Here is a 15,412-nt window from a genome sequence, read left to right as displayed (position 1 = left end):
TCTTGAGAGTGCCATGGACTGCAAGAAGATCCAACCTCTCCATTCTTAAGGAAATCAGCCCTGAGTGCTCACTGGAAGGACAGATCCTGAAGCCGAGGCTCCAAGACTTTGGCCACCTCATGAGAAGAGAAGACTCCCTGGATAAGACCCTGATGCTGGGAAAGATGGAGGGCACAAGGAGAAGGGGATGACAGAGGACGAGATGGTGGGACAGTGTTCTTGAAGCTACCAGCATGAGTTTGACCAAACTGTAGGAGGCAGTGGAAGACAGGAGTGCCTGGCGTGCTCTGGTCCAGGGGGTCATGAAGAGACACGACTAAACGACTAAACAACAACAAAATTTTTGACATTATTCTTTAGGGAAAACACCGTATTTTTCGCTCTATAAGATGCACCAGACCACAAGACACACCTAGTTTTTGGAGGAGGAAAACAAGAAAAAAAATATTCTGAATCTCAGAAGCCAGAACAGCAAGAGGGATCGCTGCGCAGTGAAAGCAGCAATCCCTCTTGCTGTTCTGGCTTCTGGGATAGCTGCGCAGCCTGCATTCGCTCCATAAGACGCACACACATTTCCCCTTACATTTTAGGAGGGAAAAAGTGAGTCTTACAGAGCAAAAAAATACGATACCTAGTCTTATACACGGAAAAATACGGTATATCCCGCCTGATAGATATCAGCAGCCATTATTCCAGGTGACCCTGTAGCTTGAGCTATTAGACATCGGTCGCAAGACAGCCGGCCGGCTGGGTATCTAGCCTTACTAATAATGCGATCTGCGTGTGACATTTCTCTCCTCCTGCCCGCTCCACAGTTAATATTTAACCGTGCCAGGGGCTGATAACATGCTGGGTTGGGAGCCTAGAGCCTTCTGTACGCCGCAGATCAGTTCCCCCGCCCATCCGTGGTCATTTGCAACCTCCCAACAGAGGCCGACCAAGATCCTGACGTCTTTTGGAGACCACGCTGTGACCAGCCGGAGGAAGTGACCTGCTTCCTCCGGTGGAGTCTTTGAACCCGGCCGAGCCAGATTCCCCTCTCTGGAAGGCAGCCTACGCTGCAGACTCCGTGGCCGTTGAAGGTACCGTGGAAAGCATTTCTGGGGAGGGCGAGAGATGTGTGACGATCGAGGACTTCCATCCAGATTGTGGACAAGGGCCAACGCCTTGGGTGTGCGGGGTTCGTTGGGAAGCAAGCACAAGGGAGATGAAAAGATGGGGTTGTTGTTGTTGTTGTTTAGTCGTTTAGTCGTGTCCAACTCTTCGTGACCCCATGGACCAGAGCACGCCAGGCACTTCTGTCTTCACTTCTGGGGTGGCAGAAATTAATGCAAGGGTTTGGGGAATTCAGTAGGGGAACTTTCCAGGCATCAGATGACTGCTTGTGGAGGCAGGATTTGGGTGTCGAGAATGCTTGAGATGGACAAGAAGGACCCTTGTTGGCTAACAGAGTCTCACCACTGGAGAAACGACTTCTTCTTCTTCTTCTTCTTCTTTTTCTTCTTTTAGCTTTTTTTCAACCAGAATTCACTGGAATTCTGTTCCAGCACCTTTCCGGTGGGCATCATTGCCATTATAAGGGTTCATGGTGAGTTCCAGCTCCTCTTTTTCAAGAAAAATAGCCATTATTATTATTATTATTATTATTATTATTATTATTATTATTATTTATTACAGTCATACCTCCGGTTGAAGTTGCTTCAGGCTGAGCATTTTCAGGTTGCACTCTGCAGTGACCCGGAAGTAACGGAACGTGTTACTTCTGGGTTTTGCCGCTCGCGCATGCGCAGAAGGTCAAAACGACGTCACGCGCATGCGCAGAAGCAGCAAGTTGTGACCCGTGCACGTGCAGACGCATGTATCCAGGGGTACCACTGTATTATTATTTTATCCACCCTTCACCCCAAAGTCCCAGAGTGGGTTACAACAATCAAAACACAATGTTAAAAGACAGTTTGAAACAACTCAGAACTACAGGAATGCGGTGCATCCGTAAACTATGCATTGAAAGCCAGGGTCAAGGGAAGTTGAAAAAGAGGGGGGGTGTAACATTTTGAGGAGGGACTGTACCACCTCAAACCATATTTGGTTGTTCCCACCATATTAAGCTCTTAAGTTAAAGGTAAAGGTACCCCTGCCCGTACGGGCCAGTCTTGACAGACTCTAGGGTTGTGCGCCCATCTCACTTAAGAGGCCGGGGGCCAGCGCTGTCCGGAGACACTTCCGGGTCACGTGGCCAGCGTGACATCGCTGCTCTGGCGAGCCAGCGCAGCACACGGAAACGCCGTTTACCTTCCCACTAGTAAGCGGTACCTATTTATCTACTTGCACCCGGGGGTGCTTTCGAACTGCTTGGTTGGCAGGCACTGGGACTGAACGATGGGAGCGCACCCCACCACGGGGATTCGAACCGCCGACCATACGATCGGCAAGTCCTAGGCGCTGAGGTTTTACCCACAGCGCCACCCGCGTCCTAAGCTCTTAAGTTACATTGAAGGAAATAACCTGTTCAAAATGTTTCTTGAAGATGACATCATTTCTTGTAGAGATTAGTTTCTGCGCTGTTGGGTTAGACTCATAAGGTGGGAGGGGCATGAAAGGTCTCATTGACGTGGTATAGTCCCTTCCTAAAGTGCTGTAGACCGCTCCTCTCACCACATTTCATTACTGTAAAAACTAAACTGCTGTCGATTTTCTCTATTAAAAAAAATAGGGCCCCGTTTATTCTGAAACACTTGATTCTCTTCCACCTTCAGTTCCCAAACTTTCAACAAACAGACTTGTCAAAATGGCAAAGAGGAGAATGGGGGATGCCCCTCAATCACCCACTCAAGAGGTGCCCACAGGAGGCTGCAGATAAGATTTTCTCTGGCAACCATTTGAGGACATGAGCTCTGAGGAGACATCAGTCAGAGAGAAGAGGCCTCCTGAGATGCATGGAGGTGAGGAACTTCTAAACAGCTCCAGGCAGCTTCATCCAAGGGGAACCTGGTCAGAGAATTCTGGGAAGTCATTGGGTTCTAGGTCTTCAGATGGCTTCTGCTCATCTCCATCAGCCAAACCGGCCTTCACTGGCACACCTCAGGACCAAGAGTCCTCTTCCATGAAGCCCATTAGACGCTTCATTCCTCCATCTTGGAAGAACTTCTTCCACCGCTGGCAGAGACAGCCCTGGACTGAGACTTCTCTCTTGACCTATGCTCCAGAAGACTTCAAACACACCCAGTTTTCTGAGCACCCTCAAAGAACCACCTTCGATGGTGAGGGGAGCTCCACTGACAATGGGAACGATGGCGATTTTAAGGAACCCCTCTCAGCTCCCGCCACCCCTTTGGAGCCTGGGAAGACGCTGACTGCTGAGAGCCAGGGTGCCTTGTCGAGTGGTCCACCGAGCTACAAGGAGAAGTTGGAGACCTACGACCACAAATATTCCTACATGAAGTCGTGGCCTGGCCTCCTGAGGCTGATGGCAGGTCTGGAGCTAATCTTAGGAGGAATGGTCTTTGCCTGCACAGCCGCTTACATCCAGAAGGACTACCAGTGGTCGGCGCTTTATGGTGGCAACTCTCTGCCCTACAATGGTGTCTTGGGCGGAGGGTATGGATACAATTACTACGGCCCAATGACCCCATTCGTGCTGGTGGTGGTCAGCCTGGTGTGGCTGGTGACCGTGATCTTGCTAGGCCTCGGGGTCACCATGTACTACAGGACAATCCTTCTTGAGTCCCACTGGTGGCCTTTGGCAGAGTTTGGCCTCAACCTGGTCATGTCCCTCCTATACATGGCTGCTGCAATCGCCTACGTCAACGACGTCAACCGTGGAGGACTCTGCTACTCCGTATTTGCCAACAACCCGCTCGTTGTTGCCTTGTGCCGAGTCGAAGGGGGGCAAGTGGCCGCCATCGCCTTCCTCTTCCTCACTATGCTGCTGTATCTGGTTGGCTCCCTCGTCTGTCTCAGGATGTGGAGACATCAAGCTGTCCAGAAGAACGCAAGAGTTCTGGTAAGACCCCACCATTGAGAGAAGGCAATGTTGGTGAGCAGAGGCTCCTCATGACCTCCCCTATAGTCATGGCCTCCAGAACAGTCAAGAGCAGGGCTCAGCAAACTTTTTCAGCAGGGGGCCGGTCCACTGTCCCTCAGAACCTTGTGGGGGGCCGGACTATATTTTGAAGAAGAAGAAAAAGGAACGAATTCCTATGCCCCACAAATAACCCAGAGATGCGTTTTAAATAAAAGCACACATTCCACTCATGTAAAAACATGCTGATTCCTGGACCGTCTGCGGGCCGGATTGAGAAGGCGATTGCACCGCATCAGGCCCCCGGGCCTTAGTTTGCCTACCCATGGTCAAGAGTTATGACCCACGAGAGAGTCAAAAAAAGGCAGCTGTATTTTATATATTGGGGGGCAGGTAAGTCCCACCCCACAGAATGCATCGTATGACACGGCGCACCCATATCATTTGAATGGCAATGCCCATCAAATCTGGGGGGACCTGCCCCTCAGATATTTTATGGGGGGCAAAGTGACCTCAGCTCCTAGGAGTTAGCTGCTCTGTTTGTGTTGATCCTGAATTGCAAGGGGCTGGACTAGATGCCCTTTGGGTTGCCTTCCAGCTCTACAATTCTATGGTTCTATGCTCCAGCTGTGTGTGTGTGTGTGTGTGTGTGTGTGTGTGTGTGTGTGTGTGTGTATTGCAAAACACAATGGGCAGGATTCACTGAACAAGCCCCATCAGCAGAATCTCTGTGCAAGGACACTTGCACCGTGGGACTTTTCTCCCTCCTCCCCATGCTTCCCCCCCACTGAAAATTGGCTAATGGGACAAACGAGAACCCCCCCCCCAGTACAGCACCCTAGAGGAGGAGAGAGGAATCGTTGCACCTGACCAGCTGAAACGCTCGTGCAGGCGAAATGTTTTGCCATAGTGTGATGTTGAAATCCACCCAGTGGGTTGTCTTTGGCCAAGTCAAACTCAAAAGTAGACTTAAGTCCATTGATTTCAATGGGTCTACTGTGAGTTTGACTTACAGCCTGCTGAGCTTTCACAAAATATCTTCGGCAAGCTGGAATGCAAACTATGGGCTTTGTTTGTTTGTTTGTTTGTTTGTTTGTTTTAAAATTAGAAATGCAAACCACCTTGCTGCCGTTCAAATTGCTAGCATGAAGTGGGAACCCCATCAAAGAAAAGGAAGGGCGTACCCAGCCTCTTCTAGATTATTTTTCTCATTCATCGGCTAGGGCTGGTGGGAGCTGTAATCCTGCAACAGGTTGGGGACTGCTGGGATACTTGGACCAATCATAGAATCCTAGAGTTGGAATAGACCACAAGGGCCATCGAGTCCAACCCCCTGCCAAGCAGGAAACACCATCAGAGCACTCCTGACATCTGGTTGTCAAGCCTCTGCTTAAAGACCTCCAAAGAAGGAGACTCCACCACACTCCTTGGCAGCCAATTCCACTGTCGAACAGCTCTTACTGTCAGGAAGTTCTTCCTAATGTTTAGGTGGAATCTTCTTTCTTGTAGATTTAATAAAAGGCAGTTTCTTGTGCTCATGACATGTTGAGTCCCTCAACAATAATGATGTCCACAACACTCTCTTTCCCCCTTGAAGGTTGGCCGAATGAACTACGAGCCTCCCTCTCGCCTTGTCTCCTTCCCTTCGTCTCAGCGAAAGGCCATCCTCTTACGAGGTACGCCTCAGCAAGTCATAGACCAGGATGAAGTTACTCCCAAGGAGAAAGTTGCAAGACGCGTTGAGTTCTCAGAGAAGGGAGGGGACCCAGAGGTGTTAAACTTCGCCATTCCGACAGGCCACCACCCCAAACCTCACATCGTCCCGGATTATGTGTCGTAAGTAAGCAGCAATGGCCCAGGAATGCTCAGGAGGTTTTAGTGCACCCATATTTGGACAGGGATATCTTAACTTCTGTTGTCTATGTTCCGGGAACCTCTAGGTTAGATTACTGCAATGCTTTATACATAGGGCTGTCTCTGAAGATGGTTCAGAAGCTTCAGCTTGGACTACTGCAATGCGCTCTACCTGGGGCTACCTTTGAAGGTGACCCGGAAACTGCAATTAATCCAGAATGCGGCAACTAGACTGGTGACTGGGAGCGGCCACCGAGACCACATAACACCGGTCTTGAAAGACCTACATTGGCTCCCAGTACGTTTCCGAGCACAATTCAAGGTGTTGGTGCTGACCTTTAAAGCCCTCAACAGCCTCGGTCCAGTATACCTGAAGGAGCGTCTCCACCTCCATCGTTCAGCCCGGACGCTGAGATCCAGCGCCAAGGGCCTTCTGGCGGTTCCCTCATTGCGAGAAGTGAGGTTACAGGGAACCAGACAGAGGGCCTTCTCGGTAGTGGCACCCGCCCTGTGGAACACCCTCCCTTCAGATGTGAAGGAAATAAGCAGCTATCTTATTTTTAAAAGACATCTGATGGCAGCCCTGTTCAGGGAAGTTTTTAATATTTAATGCTGTATTGTTTTTAACACTCGATTGGGAGCCGCCCAGAGTGGCTGGGGAAACCCAGCCAGATGGGTGGGGTATGAATAAATTATTATTATTATTATTATTATTATTATTAAGCTGGTGCAGAATTTGGTGGCCAGGACACTCACCTGGCCAAGACTGTTTGATCCTGGTCTGACTGCACTGGCTGCCAATGAACTTCCAGGTCCAAACAAAGTGCTGCTTTTGACCTATAAAGCCTTAAACCGCTCAGAACTGCAATCCCGCAAGGATTGCCTCTCTCTCATATGAACGTACCCGGACCCTGAGATCCTCCAACACCCTTCTTTGGGGTCCCAGAAAAGGTCTAGAGCCGTCTTTCTCAACCTGTGGGTCCCCAGATGTTATTGAACTACAACTCCCATCACCCCTAGCTAACAAGGCCAGAGCTCAGGGATGATGGGAGTTGTAGTCCAACAACATCTGGGGACCCACAGCTTGAGAACCGCTGCAATAATAATAATAATAATAATAATAATAATAATAATAATAATAATAAATTTTATTTATACCCCGCCCTCCCCAGCCAAGGCTGGGCTCAGGGCAGCTAATAACCAATAATAAAAACAAGTTGAATGAATACAACTTAAAAACAAGATTAAAATAAAACATTAAAACATTAAAATGCAGCCTCATCACAGGAGGAAAAAAGAAAGAGGGGGAGGGAATCAAATTGGCTCCTAGCCAAAGGCCAGACGGAACAACTCTGTCTTACAGGCCCTGCGGAAAGAAATCAGATCCTGCTGGGCCCTGGTCTAATGAGGCAGAGCGTTCCACCAGGCCGGAGATCTAGAGGGTGGCAACACGATAACAGGGCCTTTTCTGCAGTGGCTCCCCACTTGTGGAATGCTCTCCCCAGGGAGTTTCACCTGGTGCCTTCATTATATATTTTTAGATGCCTGGCAAAAACGTTCCTCTTTAACCAGGCCAAAGAGAATTGTGCTCATTCATTTCACTGGGTCTCCTCTGACTGAGTTGGACACAATACGTTGAAGTTAACAGGCCCAAGTGTTCATTCATTTCACTGGGTCTACTCTGAGTCTGGTTTTGATTCTCCTCCCCACGTCTTTTCTCCTTCTTGACTTTTTGCTGCACGGCGTAGAAAGTACCCAGCCATCGGAAGCAGGGATGAGCGTGAAAAATACAAGGCCGTCTTCAACGACCAGTATGCAGAATACAAGGAGCTGTACGATGAAGTCCGCACAGCGCTGGGGAAATTCAAGGAACTGGAGGCGATGCTCTCCAAACTTCCTCGCCGCTATCAGAACAAGAAGGTAGTTCTTAATACACAGTGATGCATTTTATATATATATATATAAACAACAAACCTTAACCAGGCATTAAGTTTGCAAAATACGTCGAGCAACAACCCCTTTCTGAATTTTGCAATGCAGTTCTCCAGGCAAATAATGAGGACAGAAGTGTATCTACTGGAGCAAAGCGTCCATGAGAATGAATTTATGAATGAAGATAACATACTGCAAATGCATTGTTTTGGTGGAAATGTGCATAGGAGGTGAAATTGCATGCAAACTTCGCACTTAAATGATGGCGAACTTTCATGAAGTTTTCAAAATATATATATGCAGCTTGTTGTTGCAAATGCGGAGAGCTGAATTTTAGTTTGTGGAGGGGAAGAAAAACCAAAACTCAGAGATCCATCCATTCTTAGCTTGGAGCAATGGTTCTGAGAGGTTCCTTTGCTGGCTTGTTTCAGTGAGGGTTTTTAAATGCTTCTCTTTCCTCTGCAGGAGGAAAGCCGGGTTTCCACTGTTTGGAGAGATTACCAAAGCAAGAAGGAGGTAAATAAAAGTCAGAAGTGAGTGTCGTCTCAAGATTTCCCTAAGGCTGCAAATGAATCCCTAAGTCCTATTTAAAGCTGCCTCACACCACTTTAAACAGCAATGGCTTCCCTCAAAGGGAACCAGCTGAGGACCAGTTGTGGCAGCAGGATTTCCTGAGCCCAGCACACCGTATACCAATGCTGCTGCCTGCCAAGTGCCAAAGCATTAGTGTTTTCTCCACCTTTTGTTTTATAACTTTCTTTAAAGGTAAAGGTAAAGGTACCCCTACCCGTACGGGCCAGTCGTGTCCGACTCTGGGGTTGCGCGCCCATCTTGCTTAAGAGGCCGGGGGCCAGCGCTGTCCAGAGACACTTCCGGGTCACATGGCCAGCATGACGAAGCTGCTCTGGCAAGCCTGCACCAGCGCAGCACACGGAAACGCCGTTTACCTTCCTGCTATAAAGCGGTACCTATTTATCTACTGGGAACGCGGGTGGCGCTGTGGGTAAAAGCCTCAGCGCCTAGGGCTTGCCGATCGAAAGGTCGGCGGTTCGAATCCCCGCGGCGGGGTGCGCTCCCGCTGCTCGGTCCCAGCGCCTGCCAACCTAGCAGTTCGAAAGCACCCCCGGGTGCAAGTAGATAAATAGGGACCGCTTACTAGCAGGAAGGTAAACAGCGTTCCGTGTGCTGCGCTGGCTCGCCAGATGCAGCTTGTCACGCTGGCCACGTGACCCGGAAGTGTCTGCGGACAGCGCTGGCCCCCGGCCTCTTGAGTGAGATGGGCGCACAACCCTAGAGTCTGTCAAGACTGGCCCGTACGGGCAGGGGTACCTTTACCTTTACCTATTTATCTACTTGCACTTAAGAGTGCTTTCGAACTGCTAGGTGGGCAGGAGCAGGGACCGAGCAATGGGAGCTCACCCCACCACAGGGATTCGAACCGCCGACCATATGATCGGCAAGTCCTAGGCTCTGTGGTTTAACCCACAGCGCCACCTGCGTCCCATAACTTTCTTTAGAAGTGTCTAATTAATATAGTCATAAAATTGGAGAGTTGGAAGGGATGCCAAGGGTCATCTAGTCCCACCTCCTGCTATGTAGGAATCTCAGCTAAAGCATCCCTGACAGATGCTTAAACCTCTGATTAAAAACCTCCAAGGAAGGGAGAGTCTGCCCCTTTTCCGAGAGAAGCCGTTCCATTGTTGAACAGCTCAGACCACCAGAAAGTTCTTCCAGATTTTTATTCAGACTCTCCTTTCTTGTAACTTGAACCCATCGGTTCAGGTCCTCCCTCCAGGGCAAGAGCAAGCAAGCTCGTTCCATCTTCCATGGGATAGCCCTTCAGGTATTTGATTGAAAGATAATAATCGTAGAATTGTAAGGGACCACAAGGGTTATCAAGTCCAACCCCCTGCAATGCAGGAATCTTTTGCCCAATGTGGGGCTCGAACCCACAAGACTGAGTTTAAGAGACTTGTGCTCTACAGACTGAGCTATCAGTTTGGGGCCCCAGCTGGAATGGGGCCCTATACATGTGTACATTCCTCCCTGTCAGCAGCCCTGGTGGGAACTGTAAGTTGGTAAGGATGCTGAGATTTGCTAGGAGACCCTCATTTCTGTTAGAATTCCTGCTCCGTGATTGCAGTCATGGGATTGTTGTCTATCACATGACACTGTATGTTATGACTCCACAGAGTGGGAAGTGACGGAGACAGGATGTTTGTGTTCCTGTGTTCCGTGAAGTGGGACTCTTGTCCTTTGTTCTTTCTCTCTTTGCTGTCTGATGCTAGAGAGAGAGGGAGCCATGTCGCAGTGCTCCGTGTAAATAAAGTAGATTAGCCAAAATGCTGAATTGCTGAGGTCTGTCATGCATGATGCACAAACTCTGCAGATCCCTAAGTGTGCCAGTGTCTGTTGGCATCAGTCGCTGTGATGTTCGGGCAGAAGAAAGCTTTTGAAGCTCCCGAACGAACGACCAGGAGCGAGAGAACATGCCATGGGTCCTACTCGAGTGTAGGACAAGCTCCTGACAACTGCTCCTCCCAGAGCTACGATTCCCATAGTGGTTTAACAGTCAATCCCACTTTCCCAGGCAGCGCTGGGAATTGTAGTTCTGTGAGAGGACTCTGACCTGACTACAATTCCCAGGATTCTTGGGGGGGGGGGGAGCATGAGTACGAGCTGCCCAAGGGAAGAGGCTGGCAGCAGCAGCCATGGAGAGAGAAACAAGGGGGTGCTCCCTCGCAGCCGCAGCTTTCTCATCCTCCTCCCCAAGCTTGGCACTGGTGGGAGAAATAATAATAATAATAATAATAATAATAATAATAATAATAATAATAATATTTTTTTATTTATACCCTGCCCTTCCCAGTTCAGAAAACTGGGCTCAGGGCGGCTAACAACAAATTTAAAACACTTAATTGATGCAACGAAAAACAGCATAAAATACAGTATGAAATGTGAATAACAATAAATTCGGAATTAAAAAATCAATTTAGGGGGAAATCCATCCAATAAACATTAGATGATCACCAGGGTTAGCTGGCTGAATTAGTCCTATTTGGGCCAGCGAGGAGACCAGGGGAGAATTAGCTGTGGGATCCCAGAGCGGGTAATCTTCATAAAAAGTGGAGGGGGAGGGAAGGAAGGGGAATAAAAGATCAGGCTGAATTCAAATTAAAGGCCAGGTGGAATAGCTCTGTCTTACAGGCCTGACGGAAGGAGGTTAAATCCTGCAGGGCCCTGGTCTCCTGGGACATAGCATTCCACCAGGTCGGAGCCATCACTGAGAAGGCCCTGGCTCTGGTGGAGGATAGTCTGACTTCCTTAGGGCCCGGGACCTCTAAACTATTATTATTCATGGACCTTAAGGTCCTCTGTGGGGCAGACCAGGAGAGGCGGTCCCGTAAATACGAGGGCCCTAAGCCACAAAGGGCTTTAAAGGTCAAAACCAGCATCTTAAACCTGACATTCTGGGATCAAATCAGGAGTCGGGATGGCTTTTGTAACTCCGGCGCTGTCCCTGGAAAACTGGGTGGGTATCTGGTTCCCACTGCAAATGCATTTTGACGTGTTTCCGTTTCCCCCGTCTCTCTGCCCACCCTGCAAATTTCAGGACCCGGCTTTCCTGGAGAAGCAAGAGCGCTGCGAATACCTCAAGAGGAAGCTGACCCACATCAAGGCCCAGATCCAAGCCTACGACCAGAAGACCAGCCAGGGCTCTGTGTACTTCTAAAGAGTGTGCGAAGATGCCTACGAGCTGGCATCTCTGACTTGAAGTTTCTTCTGCAAGGAAACGGCAGCATCCCTTGGGTGGGGTTTTGTTTTTTTTACAGGGGTGGGCCAGGTCTTCTCCTTGGTCTCTTGCAAAATCCCTGGACACCCCACGAAACTCCACAAGGAGGAACACGGGCTGAACTGGTTAGCGTTCCTAAGTTTTTGCTGAAAAATAAGTGAACACCTGCTCTGAGGTTTTCCAAATAGGGTGGCAATTTTATTTGGCCTTTAATTTGAATTCAGCCTGATCTTTTATTTCCCTTCTCTTCCCTCCCCTTTTATGAAGATCACCCGCTCTGAGACCCCACAGCTAATTCTCCCCTGGCCTCCTCGCTGGCCCAAGTAGGACCAATTCAGCCAGCTAGCCATGGGGGTTATCTAATGCTTATTAGATGGATTTCCCCTAAATTGATTTCTGAACTTTGAATTTTATTGTTATTCATGTTTTTATACTGTATTTTATGCTGCTTTTACAATTAAGTGTTTTTAATTTGTTGTTAGCCGCCCTGAGCCCGGTTTTTGAACCGGGAAGGGTGGGGTATAAATAAAAATTATTATTATTATTATTATTATTATTATTATTATTATTATTATTATTTCTGGGGATCATAGAATCGGAGAGTTGGAAGGGACCCCAAAGGTCATCCAGTCCAACCCCAATGCAAGGATCTCTGCTAAAGCATCCATGACAGATAATGCCATCCAACCTCTGCTTAAAAACCTTCAAGGAAGGTAAGGCAAAAGGTACAGGAGTCCTGGATGGTTAAGTCCAGTCAAAGGTGACTATGGGGTGTGGTGCTCATCTCGCTTTTCAGGCAAGGGGAGCCGGTGTTTGTCCACAGACAGCTTTCTGGGTCATATGGCTTTGTTGTTGTTGTTGTTGTTTAGTCTTGTCCGCCTCTTCGTGACCCCCTGGACCAGAGCACGCCAGGCACTCCTGTCTTCCACGGCCTCCCGCAGTTTGATCAAACTCATGCTGGTAGCTTCGAGAACACTGTCCCACCATCTCGTCCTCTGTCGTCCCCTTCTCCTTGTGCCCTCCATCTTTCCCAGCATCAGGGTCTTTTCCAGGGAGTCTTCTCTTCTCATGAGGTGACCAAAGTACTGGAGCCTCAGCTTCAGGATCTGTCCTTCCAGTGAGCACTCAGGGTTGATTTCCTTTGGAATGGAGAGGTTTGATCTTCTTGCAGTCCATGGGACTAGCATGACCAAACTGCTACTGGAGACTCCACAAGGGAGTCCATTCCTGAGGGAGTCGGGTCCATTGTCAAACAGCTTTTACTGTCAAAAGGTTCTTCCTGATGTTTAGTGGGAATCTCCATTCTTGTAAATTGAAGCCACGGGTTCGAGTCCTACCCTCCGGAGCAGGAGAAAAGCTGGCTCCCTCCTCCACGTGGCAGCCCTTGAGATATCTGAAGATGGCTTTCATATCTCCTCTCAGTCTCCCCTTTTCCAAGCTGAACATCCCCAGCTCCTTCAACCCTTCCTCATCACGCATGGTGATGATCATGCACGACCGTCTTGCTTGAATCCTCTGCACACCTTCCAGCTTGCCAAGATTCTTCTTAAATCATGGCGCAGAATGTGATTCAGAACCAAGAGGACTAGAATCTTTATTTGTGGGGGCTTCATTTTGAAGGGAAAGTTTGGCCGGCATTTGTTACGCTCAGGTGAGAGGCTGTCTCAGGAATCGTGGGGAGGGCTAAAAGCTGAAAGCTAAAAGCTACCTTTTCAGCCTTTGGGAAACAGAATGCCGCCATCTTGCTTGGCAGAGAGCCCTGGCAGGGTCAGTGCCTCCCCTGCCAAATTTCTCTCTCCAGTCTTCAAAGCTGGTGCCCCGCGGAGAAGGTACATTCCAGCCTTGAAGTCACAGAGCTTACGGGGCGGGAATGATGTTGGCAAAGGCGCTGGGGGCCTCCTTCGTGAGCAAGGGGCCTCAGTCGGTGGAGCCCTGTTCCCACGTTGGCTGTGAAGGCGCCGTTATTGGAAGGGGGAAATCCGCTGCAGTTTCAGACCTCTGAACGTATTATTATTATTATTAAAAGGTAAAGGTAAAGGTACCCCTGCCCGTACGGGCCAGTCTTGCCAGACTCTAGGGTTGTGCGCTCATCTCACTCAAGAGGCCGGGGGCCAGCGCTGTCCGGAGACACTTCCGGGTCACATGGCCAGCGTGACAAGCTGCATCTGGCGAGCCAGAGCCGCACACGGAAACGCCGTTTACCTTCCCACCAGTAAGCGGTCCCTATTTATCTACTTGCACCCGGGGGTGCTTTCGAACTGCTAGGTTGGCAGGCGCTGGGACTGAGCGACAGGAGTGCACCCCGTCGCGGGGATTCGAACCGCCGACCTTTCGATCGGCAAGCCCTAGGCGCTGAGGCTTTAACCCACAGCGCCACCCGTGTCCATTATTATTATTATTATTATTATTATTATTATTATTATTATTATTTCATTATGCTTTAATGCAGGGGTCAGCAAACTTTTTCAGCAGGGGGCCGGTCCCCCATCCCCCAGACCATGGGGGGGGCCAGAATATATATTTTTGGGGAAACTGAACGAATTACTATGCCCCACAAATAACCCAGAGATGCATTTTAAATAAAAGGACACATTCTACTCATGTAAAATTCCTGGACCGTCCGTGGGCCAGATTGAGAAGGTGATTGGGCCGCATCCGGCCCCTGGGCCTTGGCTTGCCTTTTGTTGTTTAGTTGAAGCTGAGGCTCCAAGACTTTGGCCACCTCATGAGAAGAGAAGACTCCCTGGAGAAGACCCTGATGTTGGGAAAGATGGAGGGCGCAAGGAGAAGGGGACGACAGAGGACGAGATGGTTGGACAGTGTTCTCAAAGCTACAAACATGAGTTTGGCCAAACTGCAGGAGGCAGTGGAAGACAGGAGGGCCTGGCGTGCTCTGGTCCAGGGGGTCACGAAGAGTCGGACACGACTAAACGACTAAACAACAAACAACTGTTTTATGTATTCCTGCATTATATACCACTTGCCTGGGGGTTGGGGAAACCTCAAAGTGGCTTACAAAAAAATACCACCCCCCCCCCAAAAAAAAAACTACCATCTTAATTATAATCACAACAAGATAACAAATTAAAACTCTGACAAACTTTCTAAACATCCGGGAAGGCTTGTCTATACAAAAACATCTTCAGCAGGTGCCAAAAGTAATATAGGGATGGTTCTTGCCTGATGTTATAGAATTATAGAATTGTGGAGTTGGTCATTTAGTCCAGCCCCCGCAAGGCAGGAATCTTTCATCCACCGTGGGGCTCGAACCCATGACCCCAAGATCTCATGCTCTACATTGCTGCTAAACTAAACTATCGAATTCTTACTTATGCAGTTGTGTGTATCAACAGTAAAAGTGCCCGTTTCCCGCTGATCAAAGCAAAGGGTCATTTAAACTTTTCAAACGCCGTGAAATCATTCTTGTTCATTTTAAATTATTGTGATAGTTTCCTTGTTTTATCCCTGTTGGTAAACCATTTAAAGCAAAAAGCAAAAAACAAACAAGCGATGTGCCATGAAAGAAAACAAATCCGATCCGATCCCGAGAGCGCTTCTTGCACCTAGGGAGTCTCCCGAATCCTAGGCTGCAATTTTTGGGCACTTAAATGTTAAGCGTACAAATTGTTCCGGTTGACGCAGGTTTCCGGGACCCCACCGGCCTGTCATGGTGCTGAAGGCTTGCAAGGAACAAGCATTCAGGGTATTAAGAAGCCTGGAATCCAGTCGCATTATTCGATAACACCTTTCTGGGGGGAAAGGAAGGAGAATAACGATAACTGGGCAGTGGTTTGGCAGACCTTTGGCTCACA

General features: G+C 48.9%; 1 protein-coding gene across 5 annotated transcripts; it reads left to right on the top strand.

Annotated features, from left to right (window-relative positions):
* Window positions 1–843: 843 nt before the first annotated feature.
* Window positions 844–12,147, top strand: OCEL1 (occludin/ELL domain containing 1). 5 transcript variants are annotated; one of them, XM_077921851.1, is made up of 7 exons: window positions 844–1,082; window positions 1,510–1,588; window positions 2,714–4,003; window positions 5,619–5,857; window positions 7,624–7,798; window positions 8,276–8,340; window positions 11,421–12,147. In XM_077921851.1, the coding sequence occupies exons 3-7, from the start codon at window positions 2,888–2,890 to the stop codon at window positions 11,473–11,475; spliced, it is 1,650 nt and encodes a 549-aa protein (XP_077777977.1). In that variant the 5' UTR covers window positions 844–1,082; window positions 1,510–1,588; window positions 2,714–2,887; the 3' UTR covers window positions 11,476–12,147. The 5 variants fall into 5 exon arrangements, with proteins under 5 accessions (XP_077777977.1, XP_077777976.1, XP_077777972.1 ...); XM_077921850.1 differs by having other exon boundaries at window positions 850–1,082; window positions 2,757–4,003; window positions 8,276–8,323; XM_077921846.1 differs by having other exon boundaries at window positions 850–1,082; window positions 8,276–8,323.
* The last annotated feature ends 3,265 nt before the right edge of the window (window positions 12,148–15,412 follow it).

The sequence above is a fragment of the Podarcis muralis genome, chromosome 18, assembly GCF_964188315.1.
Source record: "Podarcis muralis chromosome 18, rPodMur119.hap1.1, whole genome shotgun sequence".
Taxonomy (NCBI): Eukaryota; Metazoa; Chordata; class Lepidosauria; order Squamata; family Lacertidae; genus Podarcis; species Podarcis muralis.
Note: the sequence above shows the minus strand (reverse complement) of the source record. Positions and strands in the feature narration are given on the sequence as shown.